Genomic DNA, 16,814 nt, shown 5'->3' with positions numbered 1-16,814 from the left:
TCTACTTCTTTCCTTGTCTCTGTTTCTGTCTCTCTGTCTTTCTGTCTCTCTCTCAGTCCACTTCTATATTTTAAAAAACTGCCTGTTGGACTTTTTTTCTCACCATAGCTGGAAGGAATCTTAAAGGCTTCATTTATCAATGGGGAAATGGAAACCCAAAGAGGTTGAGTCATAGTTCAAGGTCACACAGGTATTAAGTGAAATGGACTGACAGAGATAGACAGCTTGGACCAGATTATTCAATTTAAAGCATCATTTATTAGTTGGCTGGTGACTGATGTCACTAGACAGGCTAGTAGAGATCAGCCCCGAACCTTTAGAGAGGTACACTTTTAAGCACGTTTGCCACATCCTGGTACAGCCTTGTGGGTTACAAATTTTGGGAATCACTGACAGAGTTTCTCGGTTACAATGGGGAAATGTCTGGATATGAGTGAGCATACAACGGAACCTGTCGACATGTTTTGCAATGTTGTCCTGACTCTGTTAGATACACACTTCTCGGAAAGTACAGGGTCTCATGAATTGGGGGATGGGCAAAACACTTCCCTTAATTTAGGTTAAGCAACACTTTCCTATAATCCTGAGGCCCCTTGACCCAGGGATGAAGAGGCCAGTCTTTTGTCCATTTCAGTAAGTAACATAGGTTCTTTGACTTAGAACTCTATTATAGAATGGATGGTAACAATAATAAGGATAAAGGAATTAGAGAAGAGGATGATCACTATAAGCTGGAGTAGTTGAGAACGGCTCTACTCCAGTAGTTGGGCTGAACTTTGAAGACTGAAAATAGAACTTGGACAAAATTCCTCTTTTGAGCTCTTGAATCTCACCAATCATCCTGGAATTGAAACAACAGGAAAAGCAGGGGCCAGGAGGAAAGAGAATTGAACAGAGGTGGAATCTAGATCCCTAAGAGCTTATCTTTGGCTGCTTACGGCTTTGCAGCTTAAGAGTCAATCAACTTTGTAGATAATGAGTCCTTATCTCCACCTACGTATTTGCAGATGACCCCAGGGACAGTGACTTTGCTTTTGGGAACTGGACTTCCACTGTCCCCAGACTTCTGCTTGAGTTAGTCTCTAGCCCAAGTACCCTGTGAATTCAACGTCTGTTCCCTGGAGATGAAGTCAATGAGATCCCTTGCCATGGCAAATGGAAACCAGCTGGGACAAAAGTGCTGCCCCGCTGGCAAGAGCTGTGACAATCATGGCGAAGGCTGCCCTTCTCAGCAGAAATCAGGTGACTAATGGTTAACATGGGGAGGGGGGTCTCAGCGGGAATTACTTTCCTCACTATTGTTCTGGTGGAATAATAGAGGGAGGCCAAGGGTGACATTGAATGGAAGTCAGGGTGACCACTTTGCAGACCTTATTGTTTTCTATAAAGGCTAACTCTTCATTTAATTCCTGTTACTTGCTGTGAAATCTTTCTCATTTTCCTTTTCTTACATACCATACAGTATCCAGATGAAGCTTTCTTTCCACTCCTATCCTCTCCACTTTAATTCTGCATCGCTTTTTTTTAGGGTACATTATATAACAGGTTACTTACTCAGTACATTTGTCCAGTTCAAGAATCAATTCAATTCTTTGGTTCAAATCTTTTCTCTTAATTAGTCTTATTCTTACACAAACCATTCCTATGGTTTTCATTTTCATATTCATATTCAAGCCTACTTGCTTACATTATTAAGGGATTAGGGCAAATCACTTGACTTTTATAGGACTCAATTTCTTTATCTACAAATAATGGAGCTTTCCTGTGACCACAATATTTTAGTTGGGTATTTAGGTTGCCAGTCCTAGAGACTAGGGTGAAAAGTCCAGCAGGGTAAGGACCACTCTCTAAATTTAATTTTACTTTATACTTGTCTAATTATGTCTGGGCTTTATTCCCAGGGATGGAGAATTATCAACCTCAGGCAAACCTAGTCATTCGTTTCACAGGAGTAATCAAACCCCAATATACCTCTCTTTTCCCCTTTATTCCCCACCTTAGCTTTGTTATCTGTCTCCCCCCATTCAACTTTTTGTATACTTCTAATAGCAAGTGGCATTATCACTCCTTAACTCCTGAACATCAATAACTAACCCTTCATCCTAAATCTTTTGGTGTTATACACCCATCTGCAATGTGAGAGACATCAGGCAAGCACAACATGGATGGAGAGGGACATAGAACCTCTTTGTCACTTTTCATCTAGGTTTCTCCAGTATCCAAAATGATTAATTGAAGAGCTGGGCTATGGCTCCATGCAGAATTCAACTGTTCTGTCCAGTAAAATTTGGTTCTGCACTTATTCTCTTCCCTTACTCCCCAGGTTCCACTTTTATTCTTCAGGCGGAAGAAGCCAGAGAATAATGAGTGGGGAAGGATTTATTCCCCCTCCCTCATAGCTTTCTTCCACAGACCTACTTGAACTTTTTCCTAAATCCTGCCTTTCCTCAGTCTAATGTAATATTTATGATACCAAATGTTTTTTTGGGGGAATAGAAATGCATTTTCTGACTTTGTGGCCTTTTTATTGTAGCTACTATGGGGGTCTTTGTTGCATCCCCTTCCCTTTTTAGGCAATTATAATTTTGAATTTCATTCCTTTTCTTACTACGTCACTATAAATTACTAAACCTGAAAAAAAAGGAGCTAAAAAAAAGAGTTAATTATATTTTTTTATCTGAGCCTAATAATAATCCTATGAAGTAGGTACTATAAGTATCTCTATTTTATAAATGAAACAAACTATGGTTCAGAAAGCTTAGGTCACTTGTACATGGTAGCCCAGATAGGTTGTGTCCAACAGAATATGCTTTAAGTAATCTCATTCTACCACAATGAGAGGATTGGGTCAAAGTTACCAAAAAAGCTGTAACATTCTACCAGTTATGATGCTCTTTATCCATGTCCTATGTTTCTCCTCTTTTTGCCTCTTGAACAAACAAAGATGTCCCTCAATCCTGGCCACCACCAGAATCTGGGTCAAGCATTAGTTCTCTGGATATGATCAATCTTCCTTGAACTTTATTTAGTCTCTATAAAATCAGACTCTAAAGACTCTTCATTTATAATTTAAAATACAAATCTGTTCTAATTAAGCATCATATTCTGTAACACCACATTTTAAGAAGAGCATTATCAAGCTGTAGCTCATCTATAGGAAGATGACTATTGAGACTAGAGAACATGTCAACTGGATTGTGTAACCTGAAAAAGAGAAGACTGGAGGGTGAGGGGAGAGGGGAAATATGTTATCTTGTCTTCAAGTATTAAAGGGGTATCTGCTGGAAGAGACATTAATTATATGTATACTTCTTGGCCACACAGAATAGAAAAGCAATAGGTGAAAATTACAGGGAGGAAGATTTCAGGTTGCCATAAGGAAAAACTTTATAATACTCATAGTGATCACAGGGATTGAAGATTTAGAGCCAGGAGAGATCCTTGTTGTTATCCATTTGTGTCAGTTGTGTGCTACTCTTCATGACCCCATTTAGGGTTTTCTTGGCAAAAATATTGGAGTAGTTTGCCTCTTTTCCTTCTCCAGATCATTCTACAGATAAGGATACTGAGACAAATAGATTCAGTGATCTGAGGGAGGTCACATTGCTATGATTGATTTGAACTCTACATAAAGCTTCCATTGCAGCACCTAGTTGCCCCAGAAAAGAGCCTATGGATCATTTACTCCAACAGATAAAGAAACTGAAGTTCAAAGAGAGTAAATGATTTTTTCAAGTGGCAGAATCACTATTTGAAAATGAACTCACTAGCTTAAATCAAAGATTCTTTACATAGCTCTATGCTATATAAAAATGGACTAACTGCTATGAAAAGTATTGTTGTTTGGTGCATAAACAATGCATTTATAGGAGTTGTGTTTTTCAGTTTTTTTCTCTTTTTTTTTTTTTTTTAAGACAATTGGGGTTAAGTGACTTGCCCAGGGTCACACAGCTAGAAAGTGTAAAGTGTTTGAGACCAAGTTTGAATTCAAGTCCTCCTGATTGCAAGGCTCTAGCCACTATACCATCTAACTGTCCTAATTTATAGGAAGTCATATTTAAAATACAACTTGTTGCTCACACTCTTGTGAGTGTTGTTCCCTGTGTGACTGCAGACATTACCTTAGTTCTGCCTCTAAATTGGCCATTCCTTTAGGTAATGAATATGTGTACACGTATTTACATGCATATATAGATATATATGTATGTTCATGGATATATATGCATTGTGGTTATTATTTGTCCTTCTCTTCTCAAAGAAGACCTAGACATCTGGAAGGTGAAGCCTTGACATATACATGAATTGGATTTAAGTAAGATTGGGTTGTGCAAGGTCACTATCCCCTCCAGAACCATTTGAGTTCTATGGCCAGATGGATCAGGATTTCTGGAGATGGCCCTGGATGCCATGCGAGACCTTTTTAAGGTAAGGTCTTCAACAGGTCTCTGGTGACTGAGGCAGTACGCATTCAGTGATTTAGGCTAGATAGCAATTGAGACAAAGAATTTCTACTTTCATCTAAATTAAATAAATAAACATGGATGGGGAGAGAGAGAGAAAGACCTTTAAGGTTTCTGGAAGAAGCAGAAATTATGCTATTTACATTTAATCTGAGTCAATTGGGATCCAAACTATGACTTTATGGAACTTGACCTGTCTCTGTTACAGGAAGTCTTCAAACAAGAGCTACACGGCTTCTGAGGAACATTTCAGCATTAGGATTCTGTTGATGATGATTCTATTACTTGTGTGCCCCTAATCTCACTTTATCTGAGATCCTTAGGGGGAGGCGGGAATCTAGTTTATCTTTCTATTTTTCATAGTAATGCAGTCCTTTACATATAATAGGTCTTCAATAAGTTTCATTCAATGAACAAATGAATGAATAAGGGAAAAATATTTTCTGGAGGAGGAGGAGGAGGAGGATCAAGCCTACCACTCTCCTCTGTGTCCTTCATTTTTGACAACATAGAATGGACTCCCTATTTGACATGAACACTGTTAGATGGGGTAAGAAAGAGCTGGAAATATATAAATGAAAGAGATGACCTCTGAGACACCAACTTATTTGGTTGACAGCTGACAACATGGTGGCTTCTTTCCATTACCTTTTCCCTACTTGTTTTATCCCATTGCCAACCTTCTTCACTCTCCTGCTCTCTGGAGGTCAATCATTCCAATGCTAGTAAAGCAAGAGATTTGAGGATAGGGAAAAGCTTAATTAAAAACTTATGTGGAAGTGATAGACTTTGGCAGAATCTTCAGACCACACCATATAGAAAACTATCTATTCTGCCTCTACAGCACACTAGTTCTATTCAAGAATCAACTATGGCTACAAGTTTAAATTATAGGCCCCAAGAAAAACTAATAAAGTCTGCACCATATGCTTTAAACCTAGGCACCCAGAAATGTTCTCAGAAAATGCTGTAGTGTGTGTGTGTGTGTGTGTGTGTGTGTGTGTGTGTGTGTGTGTTTCATTTCTCCTTTCATGAAAATTCGGAAGGATTTTCATCTATACTTTCTGGTTTCATTCAATTAGAGAAAGCTCTCCTTCCTGCTCCCCTTAGATTCCCAAAGTAAGCTAACAAGTGAACCTCTTTAGGTATAGGCAGCATTATCCTGCATACCCTATCAAAGGATAAAAGGAGAGGGCCAGAGAAACAAAATGACTTTCCTAAAGTCACACAGAAATTAGTAGCAAAGGCAGGAATAAAGCCAAGGCCTCTTGGCTGCTGGCCGATAAAGGTAGATCATATTGCTTCTCCTTACTCTGTCCTTTTAAATTCTTAATTAAAGCATTTATTTTGCATCTCTTAAAGTGGATCCTACATGTCTCAGCCTATAAATGTTAGGCCAATCTGAGTAGCTGAAAATGAACATCACTACTTTTCTACTAAGTCTAATATCCTTTGCTGCCTAAAGGCAAATTGATAATGATATTATCTCTTATATCCAAGTAGTCTCAATAAAGAGGCTGGGTTCTATATGGGAAAAAAAGACATCCCCCTAGTCTAGCATCCTCAGAAACCCTATACACTTGTCTAATCCCATGTGGAAAAAAAGGGGAGCATTTCTATTTCATGTCAATAAATGAGGTCAACAAATATTTATTGTATGCCTATTGTATACCACTGTATGGTACACTAGAGATATTTTTAAAATATGATTCTCTTTGTCCAAAGAGAAATATAGTTGATTGAGCACCTGGCTTTTCATGGATATTTATTGAATAAATGAATGAATGCACATATGCATGCATATATGCTTGAATGAATGAATGAAATATTGAGGGGACCTACAATAAGTATATGAAACAACTAGACAATGAAATAAGACAGTATCACTAACTACCACTATCTTTGGATGAGTTACCTTCCCTTTTTGGGCCTCATTCATAAAATGAAATTGGAGTAGATTTATTTAATTTTTTGTTTGTTTGTTTTATTGATTTTTCTTTGTATCATAGTTGTTCCTCTGACACTCCTTTGAATCCTGTCTTGTGGCACAGGAAAATAATGAACACAAAATCTGATACAAAAAGCTTATCTGACAATGTATATAATATTCTATTCTCCAGCTTATTAAAGTGTGGTTTGAGACCCCATATGTGGTCTTATAAGTGAATGTGTGACATTATGATTTATTATCAGTAAATGTTTGATTTGTATTGGTCTTTCATAAATTTATATACCTAAGGTCATGTAAAAATTTGGTGAAAAGGAGTCATGAGTGGAAAAAGTTTAAGAAGCTGTTGGAGTAGTCCCCCTTTGCTTTAGAGGGGGATATATATTGCATTCTCTCTTCTCCAGGGTTTTTCATTGGTTTTTCCATTGCTCAGAGTTTAACTTTTCAGTTGACCTTAAAACTAATCTGTATTGACATATTTTTTGCTATTTATATCATCTACACTTCCCATCTTATCCCCCTCCCATATAGAAAGCCATCCCTTAAAATAGAATTTTTAAAATGAGGCAAGGAAAAAGCAGTTTGGCAAAATCAACCCAACACTTTAATTGAGTCTGATTGGATATTGTAGGTTTCCCACATTATGAGGGCTATTTTCTTATCCTTCCTCGTATGGGGGGCAGCCAGGATAGTTCTGGTGCAGTGGATAGTCCTGAGCCTGGAGTCAGAAAAATGAGTATTCTGAGTTCAAATCTGACTTCAATCATTTTCTAGCTGTAGAACCCTACAAAAGTCACTTAATAGTATTGGCCTCAGTCTCCTCATCTGCAAAATGGAGCTGGAGAAGGAAATAACAAACCACTTGGCCAAGAAAACCCTAAATAGGCTCACAACTAAGCAATATCTTTTTTTAAATTCAAATTACATACAAAAATAGTTTTCAACATTCAATCTTGCAAAACGTTGTTCCAAATTTTTCTCCCTCCCCTCTCTCCTAGAAGGCAAGTAATCCAATATATATGTTAAACATGTGCAATTCGTCTAAACATATTTCCACATTTATGCTGCACAAGAAATCAGATCAAAAAGGGAAAAAATTAGAAAGAAAAAAACAAGCAGGCAAACAACAAAAAAGGTGAAAATACTATGCTTTTATCCACATTCAGTCTCCATAGTCTTCTTTGTGGATGCAGATGGCTCTTTCTAACATAATGCTGTTGGAATTGTCTTGAATCACCTTTTATTGTTGAAAAGAACCACATCCATCAGAATTGATTATCACATAATCTTGTTGTGTACAATGTTGTCAGTTTTACTCACTTTCATGTAAGTCTCTCCATACCTTTCTGAAATCATCCTGCTGATTGTGTCTTATAGAACAATAATGGAATATTATATAATATATACCATAACTTTTATTCAGCCATTCTCCACTTAGTTTCCAGTTTCTGGCCACTACAAACATTTTTTCACATGTGGGTCCCTTTCCCTTTTTTGTGATCTCTTTGGATACAGTACAGTAGAAATACTGTTGGATCAAAAGTTTGATAGCCCTTTGAGCATAGTTCCAAATTGCTCTCCAGAGCATAACATCTTAACACTCAGATTCTCTTTTGTTTATTGTATTGTAATAATTGGCCTTGCCATTTCCATGGTTCTATTTCCTTCTTTTTACATCAATTGTTTGAGCTTTTCATGTAGACTGTAAGGGCCATGTTTTTTAAGCTGTTTCTTTTGCTTGATGTGGAACAGGTGATCTTGAAACTCCCTTACAACTCTGATAGTCTGATTCTAGATACTGATTTGTGTGGTACCAACTCTAAGCCCTAGAAGAGGTCTCTGGAACCCAGTTTCCTCATCTTTAAAAATGGGACTTGAAGAATCTGTATAGGGCAAGTGCTCACATTGTCATTAGAAAAAGTGATATGGACCCACATTTAATATCACATACTAAGATAAGATCAAAATGGGTCCAAGATTTAGACATAAAGAACAAGATCATAAATAAATTAGAAGAACATAGGATAGTCTACCTCTCAGACTTGTGGAGGAGGAAGGAATTTGTATCCAAAGGAGAACTAGAGATCATTATTGATCACAAAATAGAAAATTTTGATTACATCAAAATAAAAAGTTTCTGCACAAACAAAACTAATGCAAACAAGATTAGAAGGGAAGTAACAAATTGGGAAAACATTTTTACAGTTAAAGGTTCTGATAAAGGCCTCATCTCCAAAATATACAGAGAATTGACTTTAATTTATAAGAAATCAAGCCATTCTCCAATTGAAAAATGGTCAAAGGATATGAACAGCCAATTTTCAGATGATGAAATTAAAACTATTTCCACTCATATGAAAGAGTGTTCCAAATCACTAATGATCAGAGAAATGCAAATTAAGACAACTCTGAGATACCATTACACACCTGTCAGATTGGCTAAGATGACAGGAACAAATAATGATGAATGTTGGAGGGGATGTGGGAAAACTGGGACACTGATGCATTGTTGGTGGAGTTGTGAAAGAATCCAACCATTCTGGAGAGCAATCTGGAATTATGCCCAAAAAGTTATCAAACTGTGCATACCCTTTGATCCAGCAGTGCTACTACTGGGCTTATATCCCAGGAAATACTAAAGAAGGGAAAGGGACCTGTATGTGCCAAAATGTTTGTGGCAGCCCTTTTTGTAGTGGCTAGAAAATGAACGAATGCCCATCAATTGGAGAATGGTTGGGTAAATTATGGTATATGAATGTTAGAAATGACCAGCAGGAGGAATACAGAGAGGCTTGGAGAGACTTACGTCAACTGATGCTGAGTGAAATGAGCAGAACTAGGAGATCATTATAAACGTCAACCATGATACTGTATGAGGATGTATTCTGACGGAAGTGGATATCTTCAACATAGAGAAGAGCTAATCCAATTCCAATTGATCAGTGATGGACAGAATCAGCCACACCCAGAAAAGGAACACTGGGAAATGAGGGTAAACTGTGAGCATTTTTTTTTGTTTGTTTTTCTTCCCAGATTATTTTTACCTTCTGAATACAATTCTTCCTAACAACAACAACAAAATTTGGTTCTGCACATATATATTGTACCAAGCATATACTATAAGATATTTAATATGTATGGGAATGCCTGCCATCTAGAGGAGGGGGTAGAGGGAAGGAGGGGAAAAATTCGGAACAGAAGGGAGTGCAAGGGATAATGTTATAAAAAAAATTACTTATGTGTATGTACTGTCAAAAAAAAGTTATAATTATAAAATTAATAAAATATATATATATATATAATTAATTGATTATTTAATTAATTTAAAAAAAAAAAGATAGAAAAAGTGATATATGAACACTCTCAAGATCTCTCAAGAGATTAGTTGCATGACATGGGAGACACTTGACCCAGGACTGCCCAGCATGGCGTGTCCTAAGAAAAGGTGTGGTGTTCTATGAATAAAGCAGAATTGACCTAGCTCAAATAAAATAGGATTTTTGCAAAGTTAGGGCATTCACCCCAATGTTCATATGGACTATTTGTGTCCTGTCTGTGGCAGATCGTTCTGAGCTCATATTGGTCTGATCAGCCACAGTTGGACACACATGAACCCACGGTAATTTGACTCATACATAGTGATATCATTTAATGAACGATGACAACAAAAGGGGGACTTCTATTAGATGATCCCTCTGGATCCTAGTCCTGTGATTGTTGTTGGCTTTGGGAATCAGGAAAGGCTTCAAAGGGCTGAGAATGGATCTAGGTCTTGGAAAATATGAAAAGGGTCATTCCTTCTTCCCACCTTGACCTGGCAAAGAAAACCCATTCCAATCCTTGTGGAAGAGATAATCTAGTACTGATGGTAGACTGCTGATTCTCAAGAATGTGAAGAAGGGCATGATGCTCTCTTTTCCAATCCTTTTTTCATGACTACCTTCCCTAGTGGTGTGCTGGTAAATTTTATTTCTCTGAAAAACACAACATTTTAAAATTTAACAGTTTTATGTTTAAAATTTTTCCCATTACTTTCAGCCAACAAAACAATGAATCAAGCCCTGACCTATAATTTTTTTTTTCCAAGACATAAATGATCACACTGGAAAAAAAAAAAAAAAAAAAACAACCCTCTGCTTTCTCCACTTAGAGCTGGTTCCAGCACACCTCTGAGCTCTACTAGGCTCTTCTCAGTAGTTTCTTCCCTACACTCACCAGTGTACTTAGTAGATTTTTTTTTTTTTTTTTTTTTTGGTCAGGAGGCTCATTTTTCTAGCCATTTACTATTTATCATCTTCTCTCCCCACTCCAGTTCTAACTACAAGATGAGGCGTCACAAGGGACATGACAAATTGAGCACAGAAAGAACATAATCTAGAATCCATTTTCGAAGCTTCATTTATCAATAATAGTACAGACCTGCTGATTCATGTTAAGGGCATGGAGAAAAAGCCAAGGAATTTTCATCAACATCCACAAAACCCTTAGATAGGATCTAAACCCAAATAGATCATCTCTACAAAACATTCTTGTGGGAAGTACTGTACAAAAGCTGCAGAGGGATCAGTTTGTCTGTCTTCTAAAGGCTTCCAATCTAATTCAATATAGGATTTATGTGTGCAAAGATTAACAGCTTTAGGCAATGCAGGCTAAGTGACTACTGAAAGGTGTGGTCAGTAATTGCTACAAAAGATTAGAAGTCTGGAGTGAGTTTGTCAGGGCTTTTTGGTAAAGCTGAAACGAACTAGGCTTTGAAAGATAGGATTGAAATAAGCAGAGAATATGTAGTAAAATATTTGAGATGTGAAGAATGGTGTGATCAAAGGTAGGAGGTAGGAGATGGGGTTAATTCTGAGAATGAGAGGGCTGGAATGGTGGATTAGAAGAGTTAAGAGATGAGTTTAGAGAGATTCCTTCTGGAGGTGGGATCCTCACCTCTCCTTTTTTTTAAGTGACAACTCTTCCAGTGTGGAATGGAACACAAGCCCCAGAGGGGAAAGTTTCTTGTTTGTCCTTTCTTGGGTGCGGTATTAGGGAATTAACAACTTGAATTATCAAATACTGTCCAGATACCTCAATTCCCTGAAATCATCCTGATCTGAAGAGGTCAGTCTGCTCTGTTACACAACTTCCAAAATGTTCAGATAAAGCTTCTCTACCTCAATTTGCTTATCTCCCTGACACAAACTGACCTATCTTACATGTAGTTTGGGGGGTTTTCCTTCTTGATTTAGAAAAAGAGGCCCCTGGAATTCAAATATGTAACCAGGGTTCTGTTCCCCCAAGATAATAATGCATTTAAATTTTAATAGGTGGAAGAGGGAGGAAGTTCTGATCTATGATTTTGTCAAAGTTAAGAAATTCTGATATGGAAACTTCCTAGGTCAACACAGATGGCCACTCTTATTCAACTTAGTTTTAAAGAGTCATCCATGCTACTGAGGTCACATAGCTAGGCAGATGTAGAGTTTGGGTTGTACTTCTGATAAAACTGCAAAAGTGCCTTGGATTCCTCCATATCAATGAATACCTTCATCCATGTAGATCACAGCCCTCGAGTATCTTCAAGCACTTTCAAGCGTTTCTGTGGTCTATCCTCCATGTGATCCTCTCCAGACTTATTTAGGATGCTTCTCGGAGGATGTATATTCATTGCTGGGCCTGTACTCAAAGCTCTCCCAACACATCGACTCACCAAAGTTGGCACTTAATTGTCAACTAGGGTTTCAGCACTAGTGTAGGACTTTAATGGAGGAAACTGATAATAACTAAAGCCAAGCCTGGGCCATATGCACAGAGGCTTACTGCTACTCACTGGTTTATTTTCTAGAGAAAACTTTCTCTTTCAGAATTCCTGAATTTATTTAAGATGAGGAAGGTCTGGGAATCCATGACTGAACAGTGGGAGATAGCAAAGGAGTAGTATGAGCACAGTACAGACTCTGAAAGGGTCTGGACGGGATTCCCTTCACTTCTAGCGCTAAGGATTCTAAGGAATCAAAGACCATCTCAAAGGAACCTGAAGAGTGATGAGGACTGAGAACAGGTAGGGGAAGGAAAGAAATGGTTTGCTTCAGGGATAATTCTTAAAGGAACATAGAATTCCACCCACTACCCTGTGGAAGAATTTAACTTGAAACATACTTTGTGTTGAAGACTCTAAATTAAAATTAAATTCATTTGTGAATCAGATGTCCTCAAAATGGTATGGCTTCTCATAGCATCAGTAACAGAGGACTGTAGAGCTGCAAGGCACCATAGAGATTGATCATCTGAGAGGTTCTCAAACTATGCTGAGATCCGTTTATGGTGGGCGGGGTTATGGCAAATGGGCTGAAGAGTGCAGACAGAGTGTGAGTTTTTGTTTTTACTATAGTCCGGCCCTCCGGCAGTCAGAGAGACAGTGAACTGACCCCCTAGTTAAAAAGTTTGAGGACCACTGGCTCTGGACCAACTCTTTCATTTTCCAAATGAGGAAACTGAGGCTGGAGAAAGGAAAGGGAGGTTTCCAAGGTTACATGATGAGGTAAAGAGCAGACTGATTCCAAGGCTCCAGCCAGTGCCATTAGTCCATTTACATTAGAAAAGAAGAGGGGAAAACGGGAGAACCTCACTCTTCCCCAAAGCCATTCCATCACTTTATGTGGAGAAAAGCCTTAACAAATACTCCCCCGGTTCTTGATGCTTGGGCTTTTAGACACCCACCTCTCTGACTCTTGCACCGCCGAAGGTGACCTCATCCGGGCTGCTTAAAGAGTTCCCCCCTCCCGTGGTCTCTCTCCTCCCTCCCCCTCCCCCGCCTTCATCCCAGACTTTAATCTTTAGGAGAGGGAGGCTGCAAGTAGGCCATGCGGCCCAGGAGATAGCTAGAGCCTCTGGCCCAGGGGAGCGAACAGGTGGGGCCGGGCGCAGCCTGAGTCCTCCCCAGCGCGAAGCCCCCCTCCTCATCCCAGACTGAGCTGCCGGTGCGGAGAAGGTGGGCGCAGTTCCCAGCCTAACCCTGCTCCTGGCGCGCTCCGACTGCCCCGCGCGAGTGGTGGCCGTCTCCTGGTGGGCCTCTCGGATAAGAGAGGGGCGGCCTCACCCCGCCCGCCCTCTTCTCCGCCCACGCACCAGGCGGGGCGGGGAAGGCGACGCGAGGAGGAAGAGGAGAAGGAGCTGCAGCCCGGCACGCCGCAGACTTACAGCTGCTGCCGCGCGGAGGGGCCTGGCCGCAGGGAGAGGTGAGTGGCACCCGCGGCTGCTCCGGCTCGGCTGCATCGGGGCTCGGCCCAAACCGGGAGTCCGTCCCCACCGCGGCCGCGCCCACCCCGGCACCATCCCACCTCCGCGCTCGGGAGCCGCAGAGTGTCCGGACGCGAGGCCGGTGGGTGAGGTGTACAAATGGACCGGGGAGGAGGGCTGGGTGTCCCTCTAAATCTCCCCTTCCCACCCCACCCCCGCCTCGGTCCCTGCCTTTCCCTTCTGAAGCCATGTGCGCCTTTACCGAAAGTAAAGGGTAGGGGGCGGGGTTTGGGTCTCCCTGGAACTGACCAGCTTTCGGAAAACTGACACTTGCCCTTAAGAATTCTGGAAGGGTATCAGTGCCCCTCTAGTCTCTTAGATGCCTCCTGTGTTGCAGGTGACTGAAAACCCTTGGACTGGACAGGGAAGCCAGGGTCCGTTGTCCCTTTCCAAGGCCCGAGATTTTGCCCTAGTCTACTTACTAGATCTAATTCCTCACCCCCATACGAGACGTGCAGCCCCCTCCTCTGTGTGTGTTGCTCCGGGGTAGGATGGAATTGAGGGGAGGGCCTTCCAGTCCCTGATGGTCCTGCCTGCTCCCAGATGCTGCAGGCTACTTGAGGAAATGATGGGGAGGAGGGAAGCGGGGCTGCCTAAGTGTCTCCTATCACAACTGGAGGTTCAGCGAATAGCAGTTGCAGCAGACTAGCGTTTCCTTCCCACACCTTTCCCAGAAGTTTGGGAGGAAAGCACCCAGAGGACACGTTGTTGATTTTGGCTTCCCTGTGGAGTTTGGGGCTTTGGAAGAAGAAGATTCTTTTGTGGGCTTATGGGATGAGAGCCAATAAGGAAACGCAGATAAATGGAAAACACCCTACCCACAATAGTACTGAGAGACCTTTCAACCTCTCTGGGAAAATCAAAGGAGACTTTTGTTGTGATCCTGAGCCTGGCAATTCTCATTAAGAAATGATTTTCAATCAGTATGTATTTATGGAATGCCGACACTGTGCCAATCCTGAAGGGGTACAAAGAGCCTAAAATGCCACCTCTGCCCTCAGGGAGCTTACTGTTGACCACACACCAGTAAAGAAGGGAAATAAATGATGCCAGTGGGTGTATGCTAAGTACCTGATGAATGATTCAGCTTTTAAATTCTGGAGGAGGTCGGGGCAGAGCACTGTGGGTGGTTTAGGAAATTTGTGAGTAAACCTGACTGTGGCAGGAGCAGAAGAATTTAAATGGAGAGCAGTGGGAAGAGATATGGCTGGATAGATAGGTTTGGGCCAGGTTGTGGAGGACCTAGAATGCCAGGCTACAGGAATGGAACCTGAACCTGCAATTTTGGTGCTGAACAGGAAGTTTGGTTTTCCTATATTGCGACTTTATTTCTATCCCTTCTCTAGGTCAGCCTTTAGAACCTTAGCTTCTAGATTCGGTGGTTCGCAGGGAAGGTTGGGTGGAAGGGGTTTCTAAGGACTAATAACTGGGGTGGGGGAGGAGAAAAGGTAGTTTGCAACCTTTTGGAAAGGACCCTAGAACTTAAAGTATATGTTCCATTGAAAGTTTGGTATTGGCATCCTTCATAAATATTCTGTTTAGCCCTAACCTTCTAATTCTCTTCCCCTGGCTACCAATGCTAAGGAAAATCAGTTAATCATAAAATATTAGGTGGAAGCATTATGCTAATAAGGACTAAGAAGCCCAAAGACTTGTAATGTAAGCACCTGCTGTGTATAGAAAACATTGATCTAGGTATTGAGCTAGAAATTAAAAGTTTAAACATAGGCCCAGCCCTCATAGAGTTAATAAGACATAGGAGGAATAAGACACAAACACAGATAACTAATAAGTACTATTTCATACATGCATCAGAAAAGTCCACAATAAAATGATGAAGTTTGAGCAGTTTTAGTTATCACTGAAGGGAAGGAGAAGAATCAAGTTTTCATGATGTAGCTGTATTAAGGGGTGGTATCTGATTTGGTCTTTAAAGAACAGATCAGAAGTCCAAAAGCCAAGAAGATAAATGAGGTATAGAGAAGAGTGTGAAGAAAGCAAATGGTGTTGGGAACCAGCGTAGCTGGGTTGTAGGGTGCATTGAGGGGAGCAAAATGCAGTAGAGCTGAAAAAGTGGAGTATCACTAGATCATTGGCAAACCCTGAATGCTAGACAAAGAGTTTAAACTTGAGGAAGCAGAAAGTCTTTGAAGAATTTTGAAGGCAGCAGTAATGTGACCAGATCTTCACTTGAGAAAGATTATCCTGAATAGTATGAAGAATGGTTTGGAAGAAGGAGAAAAGGAAAGTAGCAAAACCTATTGGGCAGACATTGTAATAGGGCAAGTAGGTGGTAAGAGAATGTGATATCAAGAATAGAAATAATATATATTCCCTCTTTCAAGGAGTTTACAGTATAGTTGGGGCGAATAGAACTTGTAAGTAAAAGATATTTTGGGAAGTCAGTAAAATTTGAGTAGATAAAACAAGTAAAAAAGAAATATTGTATAGCATAATATAGGTGACACTGGGTCAGGGTCTGAGTGCAGCACAACATTCACAAGTGCTGTCCCAACCAGATTAAAATGTAATTAAGAAATATTTGACAAAATAAATTAAAATATAAAGCATAGAGTTTGATAAGCGTTCACAAGAGGATGAGATCATTATATGCAGTAATAACCAGAGAAGAGCTTATGAAGGGGATGAATGCTCTTTGGGTTGGTCGTCTGAGTAAGAAAACAAACAGAATTCCCTTCTTAGAACCTGAATAAGTAATTTTGAATATTAAAAATATCAAAAATCCCAAACAAGAACTGATAAATATATATGTATATGAACACACATCTCTTTAGGTGGGAAGAAAAAAAATTTACATGAAAAATTTTGTTGTATTATTTTAAAGGAATAGCAAGTGTGCAGAAAAAATTTACTGTTCTATATACAATCACCTTTTTTATTATACTGTGTTATAAAAATGCTTGTTTATTCCATAAATTTAAAAAGATCTGCCAAAACTTGGGTATGCCTTAACCAGGAAACCTCTTGGGGAGGGGATAGGGCTTCCCACTAAAGTGTGAATAGGTTAATCCATTCTCAAATGTTGACAATTTTAGAATGAACGATCTCTAATGTCATTTGGCCAGATGCCAACTGCAAAGAGGAACCCAACACTTACACTG

The 16,814-nt window shown here is 40.0% G+C and overlaps 1 protein-coding gene across 3 annotated transcripts in view; it reads left to right on the top strand.

The window, feature by feature from the left end:
* Nucleotides 1-653: 653 nt before the first annotated feature.
* Nucleotides 654-16,814, top strand: part of STEAP3 (STEAP3 metalloreductase) — a 70,637-nt gene continuing 54,476 nt past the window's right edge. The window contains exon 1 of one of the 3 annotated variants that reach the window (XM_074301838.1): nt 654-1,242. In XM_074301838.1, the coding sequence (XP_074157939.1) occupies nt 1,125-1,242 (118 nt within the window). In that variant the 5' untranslated portion in view covers nt 654-1,124. The other 2 variants (XM_074301840.1, XM_074301841.1) reach the window with 2 other exon arrangements.

This window comes from Sminthopsis crassicaudata, chromosome 3 (assembly GCF_048593235.1).
Source record: "Sminthopsis crassicaudata isolate SCR6 chromosome 3, ASM4859323v1, whole genome shotgun sequence".
NCBI classification, from domain to species: domain Eukaryota; kingdom Metazoa; phylum Chordata; class Mammalia; order Dasyuromorphia; family Dasyuridae; genus Sminthopsis; species Sminthopsis crassicaudata.
The sequence above is the reverse complement of the archived record's forward strand: the minus strand, read 5'-3'. Positions and strand labels throughout refer to the sequence as shown.